At 36.1% G+C, this 20,114-nt stretch overlaps 1 protein-coding gene across 1 annotated transcript in view; it reads right to left on the bottom strand.

Moving 5' to 3' along the window:
* Positions 1 to 19,799, bottom strand: part of LOC118631145 (cofilin-1-like) — an 87,663-nt gene extending 67,864 nt beyond the window's left edge. The window contains exons 1-2 of the mRNA XM_036263461.1: positions 19,754 to 19,799; positions 17,956 to 18,083 (exon numbers count right to left, since the gene is read on the bottom strand). Coding sequence (XP_036119354.1) covers positions 17,956 to 18,083; positions 19,754 to 19,799 — 174 coding nt within the window. The remainder of the gene's footprint in view (positions 1 to 17,955; positions 18,084 to 19,753) is intronic.
* Between the last annotated feature and the right edge of the window lie 315 nt (positions 19,800 to 20,114).

Here is a 20,114-nt window from a genome sequence, read left to right as displayed (position 1 = left end):
TCTTTCTTAGAGTATTATTGTCTTCCTTGAGCAGAAATCCTCTCTCAACCATTTACTTCTTACTATGTGATTGTTGTATACGGATTTTGTGATAAGAGCTTACAAGCTTTATATCTACAGTCTGTTTTGATACCCCAGCAGTTATTTTTATAGTTATTGCTGCTAAGCATCTTTTTAATACTTAGAGGGATTTGGGACACTAGGGATCCAGCCTGCCCAAGCTAGAAGCCCACGTTTCTTTTCCTGAACGTCCTTCAGTTAGAATCTGACAACTGACCAAGGCTCTGTGAATCAGACACAAGCACACATGAGAGTCTGGTTCAGGAGAGAATGATGATGAGGAGGAGGGGCAGAATTTACTGGGGAAGATACACAGGTGTGATGAAGAGACATCTGTCTGTTGGGCTACTCCAAGACCAGGGCTGGTAGCGAAAATGCCAGGGCTTGAACAGGGGGGCAGCTGCAGCAAGTCTTCCCCTGGAGTGGCCTGTGATTGAGGAATCTTGACTGCATTCCTCTAGTTCTGTCTTTGGCCTTTGCAGAGACTCATTGAGCTGCCTCTATCAGTTAATTTATTTTTGTAGGTGGGAGGCATGGTATAGCTAGACTAGGTACTTTTGCAAAACTCTCAGTAGCAAATAACCAAACTTTCAAACATTATCTTTCTTTCTTCATTTTGATGTCTCATGCAATTCTTAATGGAGAGAAGTATAGCAGATGTGTTCCCTTAGATACCCCAAATTAATTTAATCCATTCTCTATTCTCTTTCTTTCTGCTTTCTGTAACAATTCACCATGTATTGCTATATTTATCTTACTGCCCCAAGGTTGTAACTTAATGTTACTATCTGAAGTAACTGAAGTAACTTAATGCATGATTTGTGTGGAAACAATTTTGTAGCTTTCACATCTATCCCAATACCTTACATATAGTGGGAACTCAATAAATGTTGACTATATAGCTAAATGCTTCTACCTAAACCTTGTGATATAAAGCAAATTCTGTGTGTCAAGCTCTTGAAGGCGAAGTATCATCATATTTATTATGAGTAGAAGATGTAACCTTAGAACATAAAGGAGTAAAGGTAACTTGAGAGAGGGAGTAGAAGTGGTAGATGAAAAGAAGGAAGGGGAATGGCAGGACAGAAAACTTTATTATCTACACATTTTTTTTTTTAGTTTTGGACAAAGGGAAAGAAATGCTTTTTTATAAACAAAAAATAAACATTGTCACTTCAATTCTGTGAAAACAAATATGCAGTCATAAAATGTAGTAAAAATTGTCTGGAATGTTGTTGTGTTATTATTTGTACAGTAAAGTGTGAAAAAATGCAATACAAAGGATAAAGTAATAAGTCAAGCTGCCAGCATGATGACACATTGTTAGAGTAATGCCACATTTAGACTGGCCTCCTGTTTACTGGGTTGACAGAAGTCTAATAAAGTTAGTCTTGAGGCAATGGGCATAAATGACTTCAGCTCACACAGCTTCAAAGACAGGGCAGGAGGGTATGATTAAACAAAAAATAGAATGAGATGTTGTTTCAGGAACTAAAATCACAATGTCTCCGGCTTCTTCGGGACAGTATTCTCATTTGGTTACCCCTTTGTTTATTGAATTTTCTCAGTGAAGCCTACTTCACTTCCTTTCGAGTGTCACCAATTCAATTTTCCAAGTCTGCAGGTCTGCACACACTTCTGCCTACCCTAGGAAAAAATTAATAAGAGCCCTTCAAATATGAGAGAACTGGGTCAGAAAGTTACTCTATTAAGACTGCATCACTCTCTCACAGCAGGTGAATGATCAACAAGGTATCGAGAGGTGCAAATGTCACTATATTGAAGGTGTAGGATCAAAATAATTCTAGACGTCAAAGGGAATGTATGTCATCTTCCCCAATTTTCTATTCCCTTCGGAATATTTTCAGCAGTGTCTCTGGAAGATGGTCATCTAGTTTCTGCTTAAATACTCTGTAGTGGTGGGGACTGTTTTCTCCTACAGTGCTCACTTATTTACTTAAAATAACCATTGATTATTTTGTTTGCTACAGGCACAATGTTAGGAAGAGATGCTGGATATTTTTATTAGATGTTGTGAGGGCATATCTTTAAAATGTTTCCCCCATTTTACAGTGAGCTAAAATTCATCTGACTATATTTCCCATTAACGGGCACACATTCATTCAATATCAGTCTATAATTAAGGTACCCATTTTACTTGAGCTTCATGATCCATACAAATAAATTTAATTAGGAGGTAGAGAGATTAGTACATTTTCCATTTAATTATACCTTTTTATTAACAGAATATTATCCCTTATTAAAATATTAAGGTTACTAACTTAAAAACCACCTCATTTAAAAAAGGATATCTATTTAGATTAGAAATAATCGGAAACCTATATAACCTTATTAAACAAATGTCAAACCCAATATATTTAATTTAAAAAAAGGAAGAAATATTAATTAATAAATAAATGTATAGAAAAATAGAATAAAAGAAATAAACATCTTAGTCTATCTTTTCGTGTACCACTGTTTTTAATAATCAGCTCTAATTGCCAGTTGTATTTCAAGAGAAACACATTTCATTCTATATTCTCATCAAAATATGACATTTTATTAACTTTGTAGTAAACATACGTAATTAAATTTAAAGCCTACTTGGTTTTAACCTTTTGAAAATTCTGTCAAAAATGTATTTTAAAGTGTGGCCTGTTTGTGTCTTTGTTCATTTGTTGCTTTCAGTTTTATGTCCACAAGTGAGTGAAATCTTGAGGTTCTTGCCTTTTTCTGTCTGATTTATGGGTGGGAGGTAGTGAGGGTAGAGGGAGTCGAGTGTGTGGTGACAGAAGGCAATTTAAGGTGGTGGGCACACAATGCAATATACAGATGATGTATCATAGAATCGTACACTTGAAATCTATAAAACTTTATAAACCAATGTCACCTCAACAGATGTAATAAAAACAACGTTTTGGTCAATACTGAGAGCACAGTAAAATCATGTGAGTAGATTTAGAAAACACTGAGGCTCACTCACCTCTACCCATTCTGATTTAATTGGATTTTGGAGAGGCCTAGCCATCGGTAGGTTTCTAATCTTTTCAAGGGCTTCCAACATGTAACCATGTTTCAGAAATACTATTTAAAGGAAAACCTGAATGGTGATTACCAGAGGAACAGGGGGATGGGAGGAGGTAGAAGAGGGTAAAAAGGGAATAAATGGTGATTGAAGGAGACTTGACTTGAGGTGCTGAACACACAATACAATACACAAATGATGTGTTATAGAATTGTACACCTGAATCTATATAATTTTATTAACCAATGTCGCCACACTAAATTCAATAAAATAAAAATAAAAATATCTTAATGAGTCTCTCCTATGCCTATGTATTGATTATGTATTATACTCATAAATTTTCTATATTGTTTGAATGGAGACTGTGACAAATTAAACATACATATGGTAATCCCTAGGGACATAAAATAAAAAATAATATAAAGAGGCATATCTCAAAACTCAGCAGAGGAAATACAAATCAAATACTAAAACATTATTATTCATCAAAATAAAAGGCAGATTAAAAAAGGAACAAAAAGTATATCAGTATTTGGAATAAATGTCAATACTTGCAATAAGTAGAAAGGGAATAAACATCCCAATTAAAAGGTCTTGATTATAAGTCTGAATAAAAAAGCAAGACCTGCCTATATTCTGTTACCAGGAATATTAAATAAGACAACACAGACTGCTTTAAAAATGAAGGATGGAGAAAGGTGTACCTTGAGAACACTAAGCATAGAGAGCATATGTGGATACATTAATCTCAGACAATGTATGCCATACTTTATGAACAAAAATATTACCAAGTATAAATCTGAATGCATAAAAACAGAATTTCAAAACAAAAAAGCAAACATGACAAAAATTTAAAAAATAGACAAGTCTATAGGAAACTTTGGAAACCTTGTCAGTAATTGATAGGACTCATAAAAATCGGAAGTGATTTAGAATGTTTGAACAACACTATATAAAAATCAAACTTTTTTGCCATTAATAGAACAACACATCCAGCACTGCAAATAATGCAATATTTTCACATATGTAACATGCATCAAGATAAACAAAATTCTGCCCTGGCCAGTTTGGCTCAGCGGTTAGAACGTCGGCCTGTGATCCGGAGAGACCCGGGTTCGGTTCCCGCTAAGGGCACGTACTTCGGTTGCAGTTTGTCCCCGGCCCTGGTTGGTCGTGTGGGTGGCAGCCACTCGATGTGTCCCTTCATGTCGATGTTTCTCACTCTCTCTCCCTTCCTCTCTCTCCCTCCCATTCTATCTGTACAAAAAATGGAAAAATATCCTCGGGTGAGGATAAAAAAAAAAAAGATAAACAAAATTCTGTGTCACAAGACAGAACTCAATAAATGTCAAAAGATCAAAATAATACAAAGTATATTATTTGACTATAGCAATATTAATTTAGAAACCAGTAGGAAAAAGTCATATTCCCCAAATATCTGGAATGACACATTGCTCAGAGAAGAAATCTAAAAGGTAATGAAATCTTTGTTAGGGTAAAATTTTTAGATTTATTTATTTATTTATTATTATTTTTTATCCTTAACCGAGGACATTTTTTTCCATATTTTGTTCAGATAGAGTGGGAGAGAGAGAGAAGGAGAGAGTGGGAGAGACAGAGAGAAACATCGATGTGCAAGGGACACATCGAGTGGCCGCCACCCACACGACCAACCAGGGCTGGGGACAAACTACAACCGAGGTATGCGCCCTTAGCGAGAACTGAACCTAGGTCTCTCTGGACCGCAGGCTGATGCTCTAACCGCTGAGCCAAACCGGCCAGGGCTGATTTATTTATTTTTATTAATTAAAAATTATCTTTAAAAAAGTTGACATACAATATTATATTAGTTTCAAGTATATGGAATAGTGCTTCAACATTTATGTACCTTACAAAGTGAACACCACAATAAGTCTAGCAACCATTAATTCTGTTCTCCATGCTGTACATTACATCCCCATGATTTATTTTATAACAGGAAGTTTGTACTTAATCTTCTTCCCTTTTTCTGCCCAACTCCCACCCCCACCATTGTCAACCATCAGTTTGTTCTCTGTATCTATGGATTTGTTTGTTTCATTTTGCTTGTTTGGTTATACTGTTCTTTAGATTCCACATATAAATGAAATTGTATGGTATTTGTCCTTTTCTGTCTGACTTATTTCACTCATAATACTCTCTAGGTCAATGCATGTTGTCACAAATGGCAAAATCCAATTCAGAGGTCTGGGGTAAAACCTGAGACTGCATTTCTAACAAACTTCCAAGTGATTCTGATGCTAATAATGTGTTGCTTGAGAAGGCATACCTACTATTCTATTAAAATCCTGAAGCACACTGAATGAATTTATAAGTATACAGGATAGGTATATTTTAATTTGGAATCCAGGGAAGGTGAGCCAAATGAAAGGAATGTTGACTCACATGAGATACTTTATAGGGCTCTCTGAATGGCTGAAGTGTATAGTGGACACCATGGTACAGAGAGAAGAATGTACACATTACCTGGAGAGAAGTAAATAATGTCTATAATTTACAGACTTCAAGAGCCCTTCTTGAATTGAACCCTACTGACCCAAGCTAATTGGGTGAGGATACTTATGCTAGAATAATATCAATATACAATTTTAGATATTTAGGTACAGTGGAAACCTATGCTCATTTTATTATGTGTATGGCCATTTAAAATAGAAATTTGCAGAGGATTCCAAAATGGTGGCGGAGTGAATGGAAGTTATAGAGACCATCTCCCAGGACCAAACTGGAATTACAAATAACATTAAGACAAATCGTCGGGAAAAAGCAACAGAAAAGCAGCTTGTGAGGACCATGTAACCAGGGACACTGACTCAATGCTGGTAGGATTGCAGAGACACAAGAGGGGGGCTGGGAGCCCATGGTCGGCAGTGGCCTTAGCTGTGAGCAGCACCCTCGGGTTACACTCTCAAGTGGCTCCACAGCACAGAGCTCGGACAGATGTTAAAATAGCCACAGCCACTCTCTGTTGGCTCTGGCAGAGGGAGGGTGGATTAGACTGGAACACTGTGTGGGGATGCTTTGAATTTGGAGGGTGCTCAGACCTTTTGCTGAGTTGCAACCACACAGGACAACAATCATCTTACTCCTTCCCAGGGCTCTGGGGAGAGGCTGCAGCCCCTCCCTCGAAGATTCAACCCCACACTGTGGCCCATTGAAATGCAAGTTGAGGCTCATTAACAACCAGCATCCACCCTACCCTCCGGAAATCCCCTTAGTCTGAACACCTGAGGGAGTTTTTCATTCAACTGAGAAACCAAGGCTCTTCAAGTAACCACTACTAATAGCCTCCAGGCAAAAAGCTAGAGAAAAATTGATCCATTCTGGGGCTTGCCACTCTACCCAGGAAAGTAAGACATGACAGTGGTATTTAACATGGATCCTCCCTTGCTCATCCAAACCCAGTAGGGGGAGCAAAAAACAGCAGAACACCAACATCCACAGGAAAAATTTGGCAGGCTCCAAAACCCACTGAGATAACCAAAATGGCAAAACAAAGAAACAAATCCCAAATAAAAGAACAAGAGACCTCTACCAAAGATGAAATAAATGAAATGCAGTTAAGCAAGTTAACAGAGCTAGAATTCAGAGCCATGATCTGGAGGAAGCTCAACAGCATGAGTAAGGACATCAACACCATGAGTTAAGACATAGAAATATTGAAAATCAAACAATTGGAAATTAGAAACCACCAAGAAGAAATGAATGACACAGCTGAAATAAAGAACACATTGGATGGTCTAAACAGCAGCGTAGAGGAAGCTGAGGACCAGATCAGTGAAATAGAAAACGGTAGAAAAAAATCAACCAATCAGAAAACTAAAAAAACAATTAAAAAACAGAAAGACAGTTAAAAGAACTGTGGGACAACAGGAAATACAATAATATTTGCATCATAGGACTCCCTGAAGAAGAAGAAAATGAGCAAGGGTTAGAGAATATATTTGAAGAAATAGTGACAGAAGGCTTCCCTAATTTGGTGAAGGAAGAAGGCATTCAAGTTCAAGAAGCACAGAGAGCCCCCAGTAAGAAGAACCCAAACAGGCCCACATCAAGACACATAATAATCAAACTGCCAAAAATTAAAGACAAAGAGAGAATCCTAAAAGTGGCAAGAGATAAGCAACAGGTTACCTACAAAGAAACCCTCATAAGGCTCTCATCTGACTTCTCAACAGAAACACTATGGGCCAGAAGGGAATGGCATGAGGTAATCAAGGTCATGAAAGACAAGGATCTGAATCCTAGACTACTCTACCCAGCAAGGCTATCATTCAAAATGGAAGGTCAAATAAAGAGCTTCCCAGACAAAAAAAGGCTAAGGGAAAATATTAGCACCAAACCAGCACTGCAAGAAATGTTAAAAGGACTGCTGTAATTAGTAGAAGAAATAGGAAGAAAAATATAATCACACTAAACAAAAATGGCAATAAATAAGTACATATCAATAATCACCTTAAATGTAAATGGATTGAATGCTCTGATAAAAAGACACAGAATAGCTGATTAGATAAGCAAGCATGACTTATACGTATGTTGTTTACAAGAGACCCACCTCACAACAAAAGACTCACAGGTTGAAAGTGAAGGGATGGAAAAAAATCTTCCAAAAAAACAAAAAGGAAAAAAAGCTGGGGTAGCAATACTCATATCTGATAAAATAGATTTTAAAATGAAGGCCATAACTAGAGACAAAGAAGGCCACTACATAATATTAAAAAGATCTATCCAACAGCAAGATATAACCTTGATAAACATATATGCTCCCAATATAGGAGCACCAACATATATTAAAAATCTTCTGTAGCACTTCAAAGGAGAAATTGACCGCAATACAATCATAGCAGGGGACTTCAACACCCCACTGACATCACTGGATAGATCCTCTACACAAAAAATTAGTAAGGAAACAGAGACTCTAAATGAAGCACTAGACCAAACGGATTTAATAGGCATCTACAGAGAATTACACCCCAAAATTACAGAATTCACATTCTTCTCAAGTAAACGTGGGACATTCTCAAAGATAGACCACATGTTAGGGCACAAACTAAGTCTCTACAAGTTCACGAAGATTGAAATCATATCAAGCATCTTCTCAGATCACAATGGCATGAAACTAAAAATCAATTGCAGAACATGCAAAGACATTCGAAAACATGGAGGCTAAATAGCATGTTATTAAACAATGAATGGCTTACTGAGAAGATGAAGGAAAAAAAATTAAAAATTTCCTGGAAACCAATGAAAATGAATACACAACAACACAAAATTTAAGAGATGCAACTAAAGCATTTCTGAGAAGGAAGTTCATAGCACTATAGGCCTACCTCAAGAAACAAGAAAAGTTTCGAATAAACTTTCTAACCTCACAACTTAAAGATGTAGAAAGCAAACAAAAAGAAAACCCCAGAGCAAGTAGAAGGAAGGAAATAGTAAAGATCAGAGCAGAACCAAATGACATAGTGACCAAAAAATCAATTCAAAGGATCAATGAAACAAACAGCTGGTTTTTCAAAAAGATAAACAAGATAGATGGACCCTTAGCAAGACTCACCAAGAAACAAAGAGAGAACTCAAATACTCAAAATCAGAAATGAAAGAGGAGAAATAATAATTGACACCACAGAAATACAAAGAATCGTTAACAAATACTATGAACAATTATATGGCAACAAATTTAACAATCTGAGCAAAATATACAAATTTCTAGAAACACATAGTCTCCCAAAACTGAATCAGGAAGAGATAGAAAACTTAAACAGACCAATAACAACTAAGGAAAATGAAGAGGTAATCAAAACTCTCCCATCAAACAAAAGCCCAGGCCCGTATGACTTCATGGGGGAGTTTTACCGAACATTCAAAGAAGAACTAACACTCATTCTCCTCAAACTATTTCAAAAAAGTCAAGAAGAAGACTTCCAAATGGGTTTTATGAGGCCAGCATAATTCTAATTCCAAAACCAGAAAAAAACACTAAAAAGAAAGAAAACTACAGGCCAATATCCCTGATGAAGATAGATGCCAAAATCCTGAACAAAATACTAGCAAATCGGATCCAGCAATACATCAAAAATATTATTCACCTTGACCAAGTGGAATTCATCCCAGGGATGCAAGGCTGGTACAATATTCGCAAATCAATTAATGTGATACACCACATAAACAAAATGAAAGATAAAAACCACATGATCATATCAACAGATGCTGAAAAAACATTTGACAAAATCCAGCACCCATTTCTGATAAAAACGCTCTGCAATCTGGGAACAGAGGGATCATATCTTGACACAATAAAGGCCATTTATGAAAGACTCACAGCCAGCATCTTACTCAATGGGCAAAAACTAAAAGGATTTCCCTTACAAACGGAAACTACACAAAGATGTCTACTTTCACCACTCTTATTTAACATAGTACTGGAAGTCTTAGCCACAGAAATCAGACCGGAATGAAAAATAAAAGGCTTCCAAATCGGAAAGGAGGAAGTAAAACTGTTATTATTAGCAGATGACATGACACTATACACAGAAAACCCCAAAGACTCCATCAAAAACTTACTAGACTTAATAAATGAATTTGGCAAAGTAGCAGGTTACAAAATTAATGTCAAGAAACCGATGGTATTCTTATACACCAATGATGAACTCACAAAAAGAGAAACTAAAAAGCAATCCGATTTACCATTGCAGCAAAAAAAATGAAGATACCTAGGAATAAACTTAACCAAAGGAATAAAGAACCTGTTCGCAAAAAACTACAGGACATTAAAAATAGAAATAGAGGAAGATATAAAAAAGTGGAAGCACATACCTTGTTCATGGATTGGAAGAATTAACATCAGTAAAATGTCCATACTACCCAAAGCAATCAATAGATTCAATGCAATCCCCATCAAAATACCAATGACATACTTCACAGAACTAGAACAAACACTTCAAGAGTTCATATGAAACAAACAAACAAAAAGACCTCAAATAGCCACAGCAATCTTTAAAAAGAAGAACAAAGTTGGAAGGATCACATTACCAGATTTCAGGTTATACTACAAAGCTACTATAATCAAAACAGCCTAGTACTGGCACAAGAACAGGCAAATAGATCAGTGGAACAGGATAGAGAACCCAGAAATGAACCCTAGACAATATGCTCAATTAATATTTGACAAAGGTGGCAAGAGCATACAGTGGAGTAAAGACACCCTCTTTAATAAATGGTGTTGAGAAAATTGGACAGCTACATGTAAAGAAATGAAACTAGACCATCAACTTACACCATACACAAGAATAAACTCAAAATGGATAAAAGACTTAAATGTGACTCATGAATCCACAAAAATCCTTATAGAAACTGTAGGCAACAAAATTTTAGACATCATTCGCAGCAGAATTTTCACTGATACATCACCTAAGGCAACAGAAACAAGAGAAAATGAACACATGGGACTACATCAAACTCAAAAGCTTCTGCAAAGCAAAAGATTCAATCCTCAAAATGGAAAGGCAACCCACTGTGTGGGAGAGACTCATTGTCAATGATATATCAGATAAGGGGTTAATTTCCAATATATATAGAGTGCTCATACAACTCAACAAAAGGAAGACAAAACACCCAATTAAAAATAGGCAGAGAAACTAAATAGACACTTCTCCAAACAGGACATACAAATGGCTAAGAGACATATGAATAAATGCTCAACATCACTAATCATCAGAGAGATGCATATTAAAACAACAATGAGGTATCACCTCACACCTGTCAGAATGGCTGCCATCAACAAATCATCAAACAACAAGTGTTGGCGAGGGTGTGGAGAAAAGCAGACTCTAGTACACTGCTGGTGGGAATGCAGACAGGTGCAGCCACTATGGAAAACAATATGGTGTTACCTCAAAAAATTAAAAATTGAACTTCCATTTGATCCAGTGATCCCACTTCTAGGAATATACCCTAAGATGCCTGAAACACCAATCAGAAAGAATATATGTACCCCCTTTTTTATAGCATCACTATTTACAGTAGCTAAGATCTGGAAACAGCCCAAGTGTCCATCAGTAGACGAATGGATAAAAAAGCAGTGGTACATATACACAATGGAGTACTATGCAGCTGTAAGAAAGAACAATCTCTTATTCTTTGAGAGGACATGGAGGACCTGGAAAGTATTTTCCTAAGCAAAACAATCCAAGCAGAGAAAGACAAATATCACATGATCTCACTTATTTGTGGAATATAATGAACATAACAGTCTGGGGAATTGGGTAGACCCAGAGACGTGGAAGTAGGGTACAGACTGATAATCCTCAGAAGAGGGGTTGGTGGGGGTACAGAACTTATATGCATGTACGCATAATCGATGGACATGGACAACAAAGCCGGGTATGAGGTGGGGGAGATGGGAAGGAAGGTGTCAATGGGGTTAAAAAACAAATCTGTAAAAAATATAAATTAATAAAAATATTTTAAAAATAAAGTTAAATAGAAATTTTCAAAGAAGATATTAAAATAATCAAAGGTGGTTAAATTAATTAAAGATCACATTTAAAACAACCCTTGATTTTAAGATACAATACTTAAACAGTTTCCTAGTCTAGATGGCTTAAGTGAATAATTTTATAATTTTTATTGATTGCTTGATATTATAGAGAGGGAGGAAGGGAGAGAGAGAGAGAGAGAGAGAAATATCAATTTGTTGTTCCACTTATTTATATATACATTCATTGGGTTTTATATGTTCCCTGACCAGGAATTTAATCTACAACCTTAGAGTATAGGGACAGTGCTCTAACCAATTGAACTATCCATCCAGAGCCTTAAGTGAAGAATTTAATTAGACTGCTTTAAAAAGAGGATCGCTAGTCTTCTAAAGTAGTTAATTATCAAAACTAAAAATAAGACACTTTTTTCATTCTACAGTTACCTGCCCAGTCAATACAAAGGTATTTTGCCCCTAGACTTATTACTGTGTCTTCAAAGCTCAGCATAAATTATTTTCTTCTTTACTTATATTTTAATTTCGGTAATACTTTACCATTCCATTCTGATTGCTATTCAAGAAGCATTACTTCTAAGTTATGAAGATATTGCCGGAAAAATTCTTAGAGGTTTTGCCCTGGCCGGTTTGGCTCTGTAGTTGGAGCATTGGCCTGCGGACCAGAGAGTCCTGGGTTCGGTTTCCGCTAGGGGCATGTAGCACCCCCACCCCAAATCTTAGAGTTTTATTAAGAAGAGAATAGCAGAAAAAAACAAAAACAGAATATTATGTCATGAAAAGAAGTAAGTATAACTACTTGAGTCTTGCACTAGGATAACTTTTTGAGGAGTAGCTTTGGTTTAGTCTTGTCCTGAGGTCTGCAGTTCTAAAAAATCACTTTGATTAAGCTGACCCCACATTGATCTGTCTCTCAATTTTAAAGGTGATGGGTGCACAAAGCTGTGTACAAATACATAGTAATGGCAGATGTTAATTCCACTTGATTATATTTTATTCCTTTTATAATTTATAAAATTATATAATTTAAGGTGTACGTGATGATTTGATAAATATGTGCATAGAGAAATGATTACTATATTTAAGTTCTAGTTTCAGTGAGTTTTTTAACCACTGTTTTTCTAGTCCTTATTTCATTTATGTATTTCTTCTCTGATTTTTATTTCCTTCCTTCTGCTAACTTGAGGCTCCCTGAGACAGGCCTGGACCCTGGGGCCTCAGGGGCTGGTCTGGTGCTGGGGACGGCCTTGAGCCTGGGGTATAGGAGCCAGTCTATCCCTGGAGTGGACCTGCAGTCTGGTGTCATGGGTCCAGACTGAAGCCTGTAATAAATTAAATACACACACACACATGTTGTGTATAATCCTCCATAAGCAATACTGAGACAATTTAAGCTATGAAGACACGGCATGATTCTAATTGTCCAGTGACTGAAGATCTAGGTCTAGGAAAACATCTGTTCATAGAAATTATACTAATCAAATAAAGTAATCAAAAATAATATTTTTTTACTATTTGTAATCGCTTTTGCACTTTTTGTAATTGTACGGTATTATAATGTTTTCAAAGATCTAAAGAATTTCTTAAAAATTTTCACTTATAGCATTTTTACCCACTGCAATTATAAACAAAAAAAAAGTATGTAGACTATGCATTCTTCTGGATATTTGTCTCAGATGGATGTTGATTTACACTATTAAACATATACTAGAAATGTTCCTTACCTCTACATATGGGGGCTATAACATACATTTAATGGATTACTACATATCAAATTATCTATGCCCCTGAACTGTGATAATACCGCCCCCCCCCCCCACACACACACACACACATTGCACTAAGATAGGCAATATTTATATACTGGGGAAAATCTTTTGGAATGAAGAAAGATTGTGAAAGCTAGCTCTTAAAACTTTATTTTTCAGATTAATTATTATATATACAAAACAATATATGTTATACTTGTTAGGTATAATTACTCAACACACATTTATTGAGCAATTATTGGTGCCTAACAGATATTTCTAACTGAATATATTACAATTTCCTGATATTCCCCTAAAAGCTTGTTCCACTATATCTCAATTAGTGGTAATTGTATCCTTTTAGTTGGTCAGGCTAAAACCATGGTGTTAATCCTTGACTTGTATTTTTCTCAAAAACTCCTGTTGTCTCTACTTTAAAAATATGTCCAGAACATTACCACTTTCAAAAATGTATTCCTGCTCCTGTTCTTGTTCTCCTTGCAGGCTAATCTCAATTTATCATCCAGTGTTATCTTTTAAGTATAAATCAGATCATGCCATCTCTTGGTTTAAAACTGTCTAAAGGTTCTTCATCCTACAGAGACAAAGAGTCAGGCTTCTTCACAATCACCTACAAGGCCTGTCTCTGGCCCCTGCCACTTTTCTTACCTCTTCTCCAGCTCTAGTTTCTCTGGCCCCATATATATATATATATTTATTTGTTACAGATGTTTCTCCTTTTCCTTCATTGACACCCTCCTCCCAATTCCCCCTCCCCACACCCCAGCATTGTTGTCTATGTCCATGGTTACGCATGCATGTATATAAGTTCTCTGGTTTATCCCTTCCCTCCCCCACCCCAGTCCCCCTCTTCTGAGATTTGTCAGTCTGTACCCTATTTCTTTATTTTATTTTATTTTATTTATTTATTTATTTATTTATTTTTTATTTTATTATTTTTTTTATTATTGATTAATTTTTGTTACAGATGATTCTCCTTTTTTCCCCCACTGATTCCCCCTCCCCCTCCCCTCTGCCCCTTCCCCAGATTGTTGTCCATGTCCACTGTTCATGCATACATGCGTATAAGTTCTGTGGTTCATCCCTCCCCCACCTCCCCACTCCTTAGGGGATTGTCAGACTGTACCCTGCTTCCGCGTCTCTGGGACTACCCCATTCCTCAAACTGTTATGTTCATTATATTCCACAAATAAGTGAGATCATATGAAATTTGTCTTTCTCTGTTTGGCTTGTTTCACTTAGGATGATACTTTCCAGGTCCCTCCATGTAGTCTCAAAGGATAAGAGATCTTTCTTTCTTACCGCTGCGTGGTACTCCATTGTGTATATGTACCACAGCTTTTTATGTCTGTACCTTATTTCTGTGTCTCTGGGTCTGTTTTGTTCATCAGCTTGTTTTGTTCATTATATTCCACAAATAAGTGAGATCATGTGATATTTGTCTTTCTCTGATTGGCTTGTTTTGCTTAGGATAATACCCTCCAGGTTCCTCTGTGTTGTCTCAAAGGATAAGAGATCTTTATTTCTTACAGTATAGTATTCCATTGTGTATATGTATCACAGCTTTTCTTAGTTGACTGGAAAATTACAACATCAAGAATTTCACGGGTTCTTCCAGCTCCTGGGAGTACTTTTTGTCCATATGTCTGTGTGGCTCATCCCTACATCTTTCCAATTTGTTCTCAGTTGTAGCCTTCACAGAGAAGCCTACACTGACTACTCTATTGAAAACCAGAACCTGGCACTTCTGATCACCCTTCCCTACTGTATTTATGATTAATACACTTCTAACATATTATACAGTTTATTTTTTCTTCTCACCAGGAAACCTATGAGAGAAGGGTTTTTTATTTTATTTTTTATTTCTTTAGTTTAAGTACCTTACATACAATGAAAAACGTTTGATTGAATGAATGAATACATGATATTCTCTGTTTTGAGTACAGGGAACTAACAATGAACAGCATGCACATGCTTCTTGCTTTGTGGAGCTTAGAGGCTATAACGCAAGTCAAAGCATTTAGAGTTTGGAGAGCTATTTAAAGTGCATGTAGTCCAACTTCAATATATTACAGATGAGGAAAAGAGTCCCAGTGATGTTATACGACTTTTCAATGATCACAGAGGGACCAAAGCCCAACTCTCTGATTCATAATGTAGCAATCTTTTCACTATACATTGTGATTAATTATTTTCATTTATCATAGTTTGTGCTCAAGGTATAGTGGGTACTACAAAAAGTACATATAAGGCATACAGGCGTAACATTAATATACAGTATTATAAACTGTATTATTAATGATAAAGGAGTGACATGAACAAATAATCATGAAGTAGTTCACAATTGTAAGAAATGTCTGTGCCCTAAAATTGTTATGACATCTTTCAACAAGCTGACAGATGAGGAAAATAAAAACAATGGAACTAACTATAATATAACCGAGGGTGTGGAAATAGCCTAAGTATAGTTTGGGAGAGAATAATGGAGGATGATAAGCTCCCTTGAGTTAATTTAAATCTCCAGGCCTCAGTGAATTTAAATCCTACAAGAGAGTAGACATTGAAGATGTGATTACAGATTAACTCAAGACATCATAACAGAAATCAGATGAGAAAATGTTCTTTTAGTTTTCAAAAAGACAATTGTAATAGATGACAGAAAGAAGAAATATGTTGAATGAACTAGCTGAACAAATATATTGTGATTAAATAGAAGCAAAATTGGCAATTACCAAGAGTTATCATAGATCCATAAACTTGCTAGAATGTTTTGAGATTTTATCTTGAAATGTGTAAAGGTATGCCCGTGTTTGTTGTACGTGTGTAATTTCTGCACACGTTTGTGTGTTATTTAAGCAGGGTATTTGACAAAGTTCCTCTTGACACCTTGCAGGCAATATGGGGTTAAATACTTACCACATTTTACTGGTTCATAACTGGTTGAATATTTATGTGCCAATTATGTATTACTGAATATATTTAAACCTAGAATAAAATCTTTGTTGCTGGAAGTTTTCTACCTTGTCTATGTTTTAAATATCTGTATCATGACTTGAATGTGAATTAAAATAAAGCACAGTTATGAATTTTTGAGCTATCTAATATTTAAGGTGACAGAATCATGGTTTCAAAAATATTCAGCAACAATGATAGTCATAATTTTAATTACTCCATTTTGGAGTAGCTATTATGTGCCGACTAGGCACCTTTATACACTATATCTCATTTGATTATTATAACTACCCCAGTAGTCACTATTATCCTTGATTTAAAAATAAAGCACATAAAAAATTAAATGGCATACCCAGAAGCAGAAAAAAAATCTTAATTTCAGCTCTGTTTTATGCAAGAGCTGATGCTATATATCTATGCCTAGCTAGTTTATAAAATTTATGAAAAAAAATGTATGAATAGGAAATTAAATGGAGGCTAATACAAATACCTATATTTGGATACAAAGAGTAATTTTCCTACATATAGAAAGTAGCAACTTGAATATAAAATATTTCTAAAAGAAGAGTTTCAAATATATGAATAAAGATTCCATTCAGCTTCTAATAAACATAATGCAATCGTAAATCTCAGCTGCATAAAAAATATTAGACCAAAAGAATAATATTATCATTCCATTCCTCTTTAATCAGGTCACATCAAGACTACTGTGCCTAGTTGATTATGTGACCCCCAAATAATTATATGGACAAACTAGGGAGACTCTTGGGGAGTGTGAGTAATTAGGACAATAAGACCTTGAGCATTTTCTTTGCTTATCTACTTATTGTTATTCCAAAAATGAGTTGTTACAGAAAAAGTCCCAAACTTGTACTTAGAAAATACATATAACAATAGCCCACCTAGTCTTATAAATTAATATTCCCAAAATCTGAGAGTTAGGGTACTATATAAGATTTAAACTCATACAAGCTTACTGGATAGACAGGGTCTCTGACTGACTTGTACGAGCATCATGAAATACTTTTTAAAATTATAAAGCAAATATAACAACACAAATAAAATCTCATGGGGCTTTCACACTAAGAAAATTTAACTTTCACAAAAATTTTAATATAGCGAAGCAAAATTAAGGTTTCTAACTATGTGAAAATATGATAGGGTGTATTTATAAGCATGTGTACGTATGCTAATCAGGGATGTACCTTTTCTATAAGCTTTACTGCTACTAAGGGTGCCATAAAACATTTTATAGTCACCAAGTAAGAGTGGGAGGATAATATAAAGCACTACAGCAGATGTAACGTAGCATGCAGGGGTAACCTGAGCAACTTACATGAAAAATTACACTGTTCTTCACTCTGTCAGACTTTCAGGCAGTTCATTCGGCCTTTGATTTGTTGTGTATATACACTTCCATTTGGGCTTTCAAACCAGTTCCAACTGATTTGACAGAGCATAGGAGAGTTCTGCTTTCAATTTGGAGACTATGATCAAACAAATGGTGAAGGAAATTTTTCCATTTGCAGCACTGGCTTTCTTGAGTGTCCGTGGCTATGATCTGATGCATTTATTGTTCTTCGAGGAAGAGTAAGGTAAGACCAATGTAAAGGACATACCTGCAGCTGGAATACAAAGAGGGTTCTCTGTGCATCTCTGGGATTTTCATTAATTAAGAGAGGATGAAGCAATGAAAACCGATATTCCAGGAATATGTTGCTTTTGCGCCCAACAGTAAATTGAGAAACTACCAATTGGAAAAATTGTCATTTTACTCTTTGTCAATTATGTTACTCAAAAATGCTAGCACGGGTCATAAAGGCGAAAGTCATAAAAATGTCCACAAATACAGCAAGGACTATCAGGTTTACTTTATTTGATTCATGTTAGTTCTTTGTGTCAGATCTGCAGCAAATAGAATTGCCTCTGCTTAGATTCTGTACTTCGCTATAGAAGGCAGAGAAAGGGAATATAAATGTGGATATGGACATTGGTCAATAGCCCCTGGACACAGTCCTATGGATATGGTATTCTAAATCAGGAAATAAGCCCTCGTCTAGGAATATGCATTTGGATAAATGTAAACACTTACAATAAAAGCCAATTTTTAATATGTCTTCTACAAACAGGAGAGCGCCATGGGGAATGATACAATGGAAGGGTAGGACTTAGTTTGATGCCTCTTTTAAGTGTCCTGGCAGAACATGCGAAGGGTCTAAACTAAATAAAGCAAGAGTGTAAGGAAGAGGTGGAGGGAAAATTTTGGGTCATGTGGAGAGTAGAGAATCTATAGATTTTGGTGGTCGAATATTAAATAATGAGAGAAAAGTATCACAGATGACTACTATGTTTCTGGATTGGTGGTTCTGCTATTTCACAGGAGAGAGAGACTAGAAGATAAAGAGAGAATGTATTTCCCACTGCTACACCTGAGCCCTTGGTCATATTTTCCTTCAATTCTATTTTAACACAAAAGGTAAAGCATATCTCTTTTAACTTGCAACATGTCAAAGTGTGTGTTCCTTCAGAATTGTACTACTGTCTGGCAAGTTCTCTTTGGGAATTGGAAAAACATTTCCTAGTGACAAGAGCGTATTTCAACTGAAGCAGCAAGTTGGTTACAAGTCCTTAGGTTATGCTTCAGAAAATGAAAAGCAACCCAATCAAAGGGAAGGATAGGCAGGCCTCACAGGCGAACCAAAGCGTTCATCTCTTTCTAATTTGCTTTTGTGATTCCCACAGAGTAAATATTGCTCAAAATGAAGTGAGGTCCTGTATGTTCACTCTCTTATTTTCTTGTATATATTTCAAAAGAAGTCAGACCCTGAGCAAGCCCAAATTTTAGAGCCACACTGTCAATAGCAGTGACAACGACATGTGCATTGGGCATTGCTATTTTTTTTAAAGAAATTTATTTCAATCAAGAGCAGTCCTGGGAGGGCCCAGAGTGGCAGCTTGGGTGGTTCATTGCACAGTATTTGGTTCATGACTTTGATCTGTGAAAGTGCAGCAAGCACTTGAGGTAGCTGCTGCTCTGCTCCAGGAGGTCAGCTCCCTCAGGGAGAGGTCGGATCCTTGCCAGAGAAGCACGTTTGTCTTTGGATTGTCCTCTCCTGCTTCTGGAGCCCTGGGTCCTTCTTGCCCTACACTTTCCCCGTTAATCCAGACCTTTGATTCAGTGAGATGTGAGTCTGAAACAGCTGGACATAATTTGGAAAAGGAAAACATATTCTGTGTTCAAAGAGACACTTTTCTAGTCATGGAATATTAGAAGGCATTTTTTTTCTTTGCTCAGAGGATTCTGTTCACATTTCTCAATCTATTAAACACAGTATGGCTCTGGGTAGCTATTCTGTTGCCAAAGACACTCTGACATTTAGCTGCATCTCGAAATCTGTTTTAATATTTTAGTATTACCTTTAACTGTCCCTTCCCTTTTCCTATAACTCAGAGTCATCGTCATTGTGAGCCCTGATTATAGCATACTGGCCAGAAAGAGGAAACTATTTTTTCTTTAATATTCCCTTTTCAATAGTGCATGGGTGCCTTTAGATTACAGTTAAATTTACTATATATATCCACATAATTCCTGCTCTCTATTACCTATCTCCCCAAATCCGTATTCTTTATACCTGCATTATGTATCACCAAGTTTGATATATTTGTTTCTGGATACTTCATTTAACTTATCTTTCTTATTTATTGAGCTCCTCTGAAAAACCTTTTAAAAAAATAAGGGATAAAACTCTGTATGAATTATGGACGAATCTCCAGGAAT

The sequence above is a fragment of the Molossus molossus genome, unplaced genomic scaffold (genome assembly GCF_014108415.1).
Source record: "Molossus molossus isolate mMolMol1 unplaced genomic scaffold, mMolMol1.p scaffold_m16_p_15, whole genome shotgun sequence".
In the NCBI taxonomy this organism is placed as follows: Eukaryota; Metazoa; Chordata; class Mammalia; order Chiroptera; family Molossidae; genus Molossus; species Molossus molossus.
Note: the sequence above shows the minus strand (reverse complement) of the source record. Positions and strands in the feature narration are given on the sequence as shown.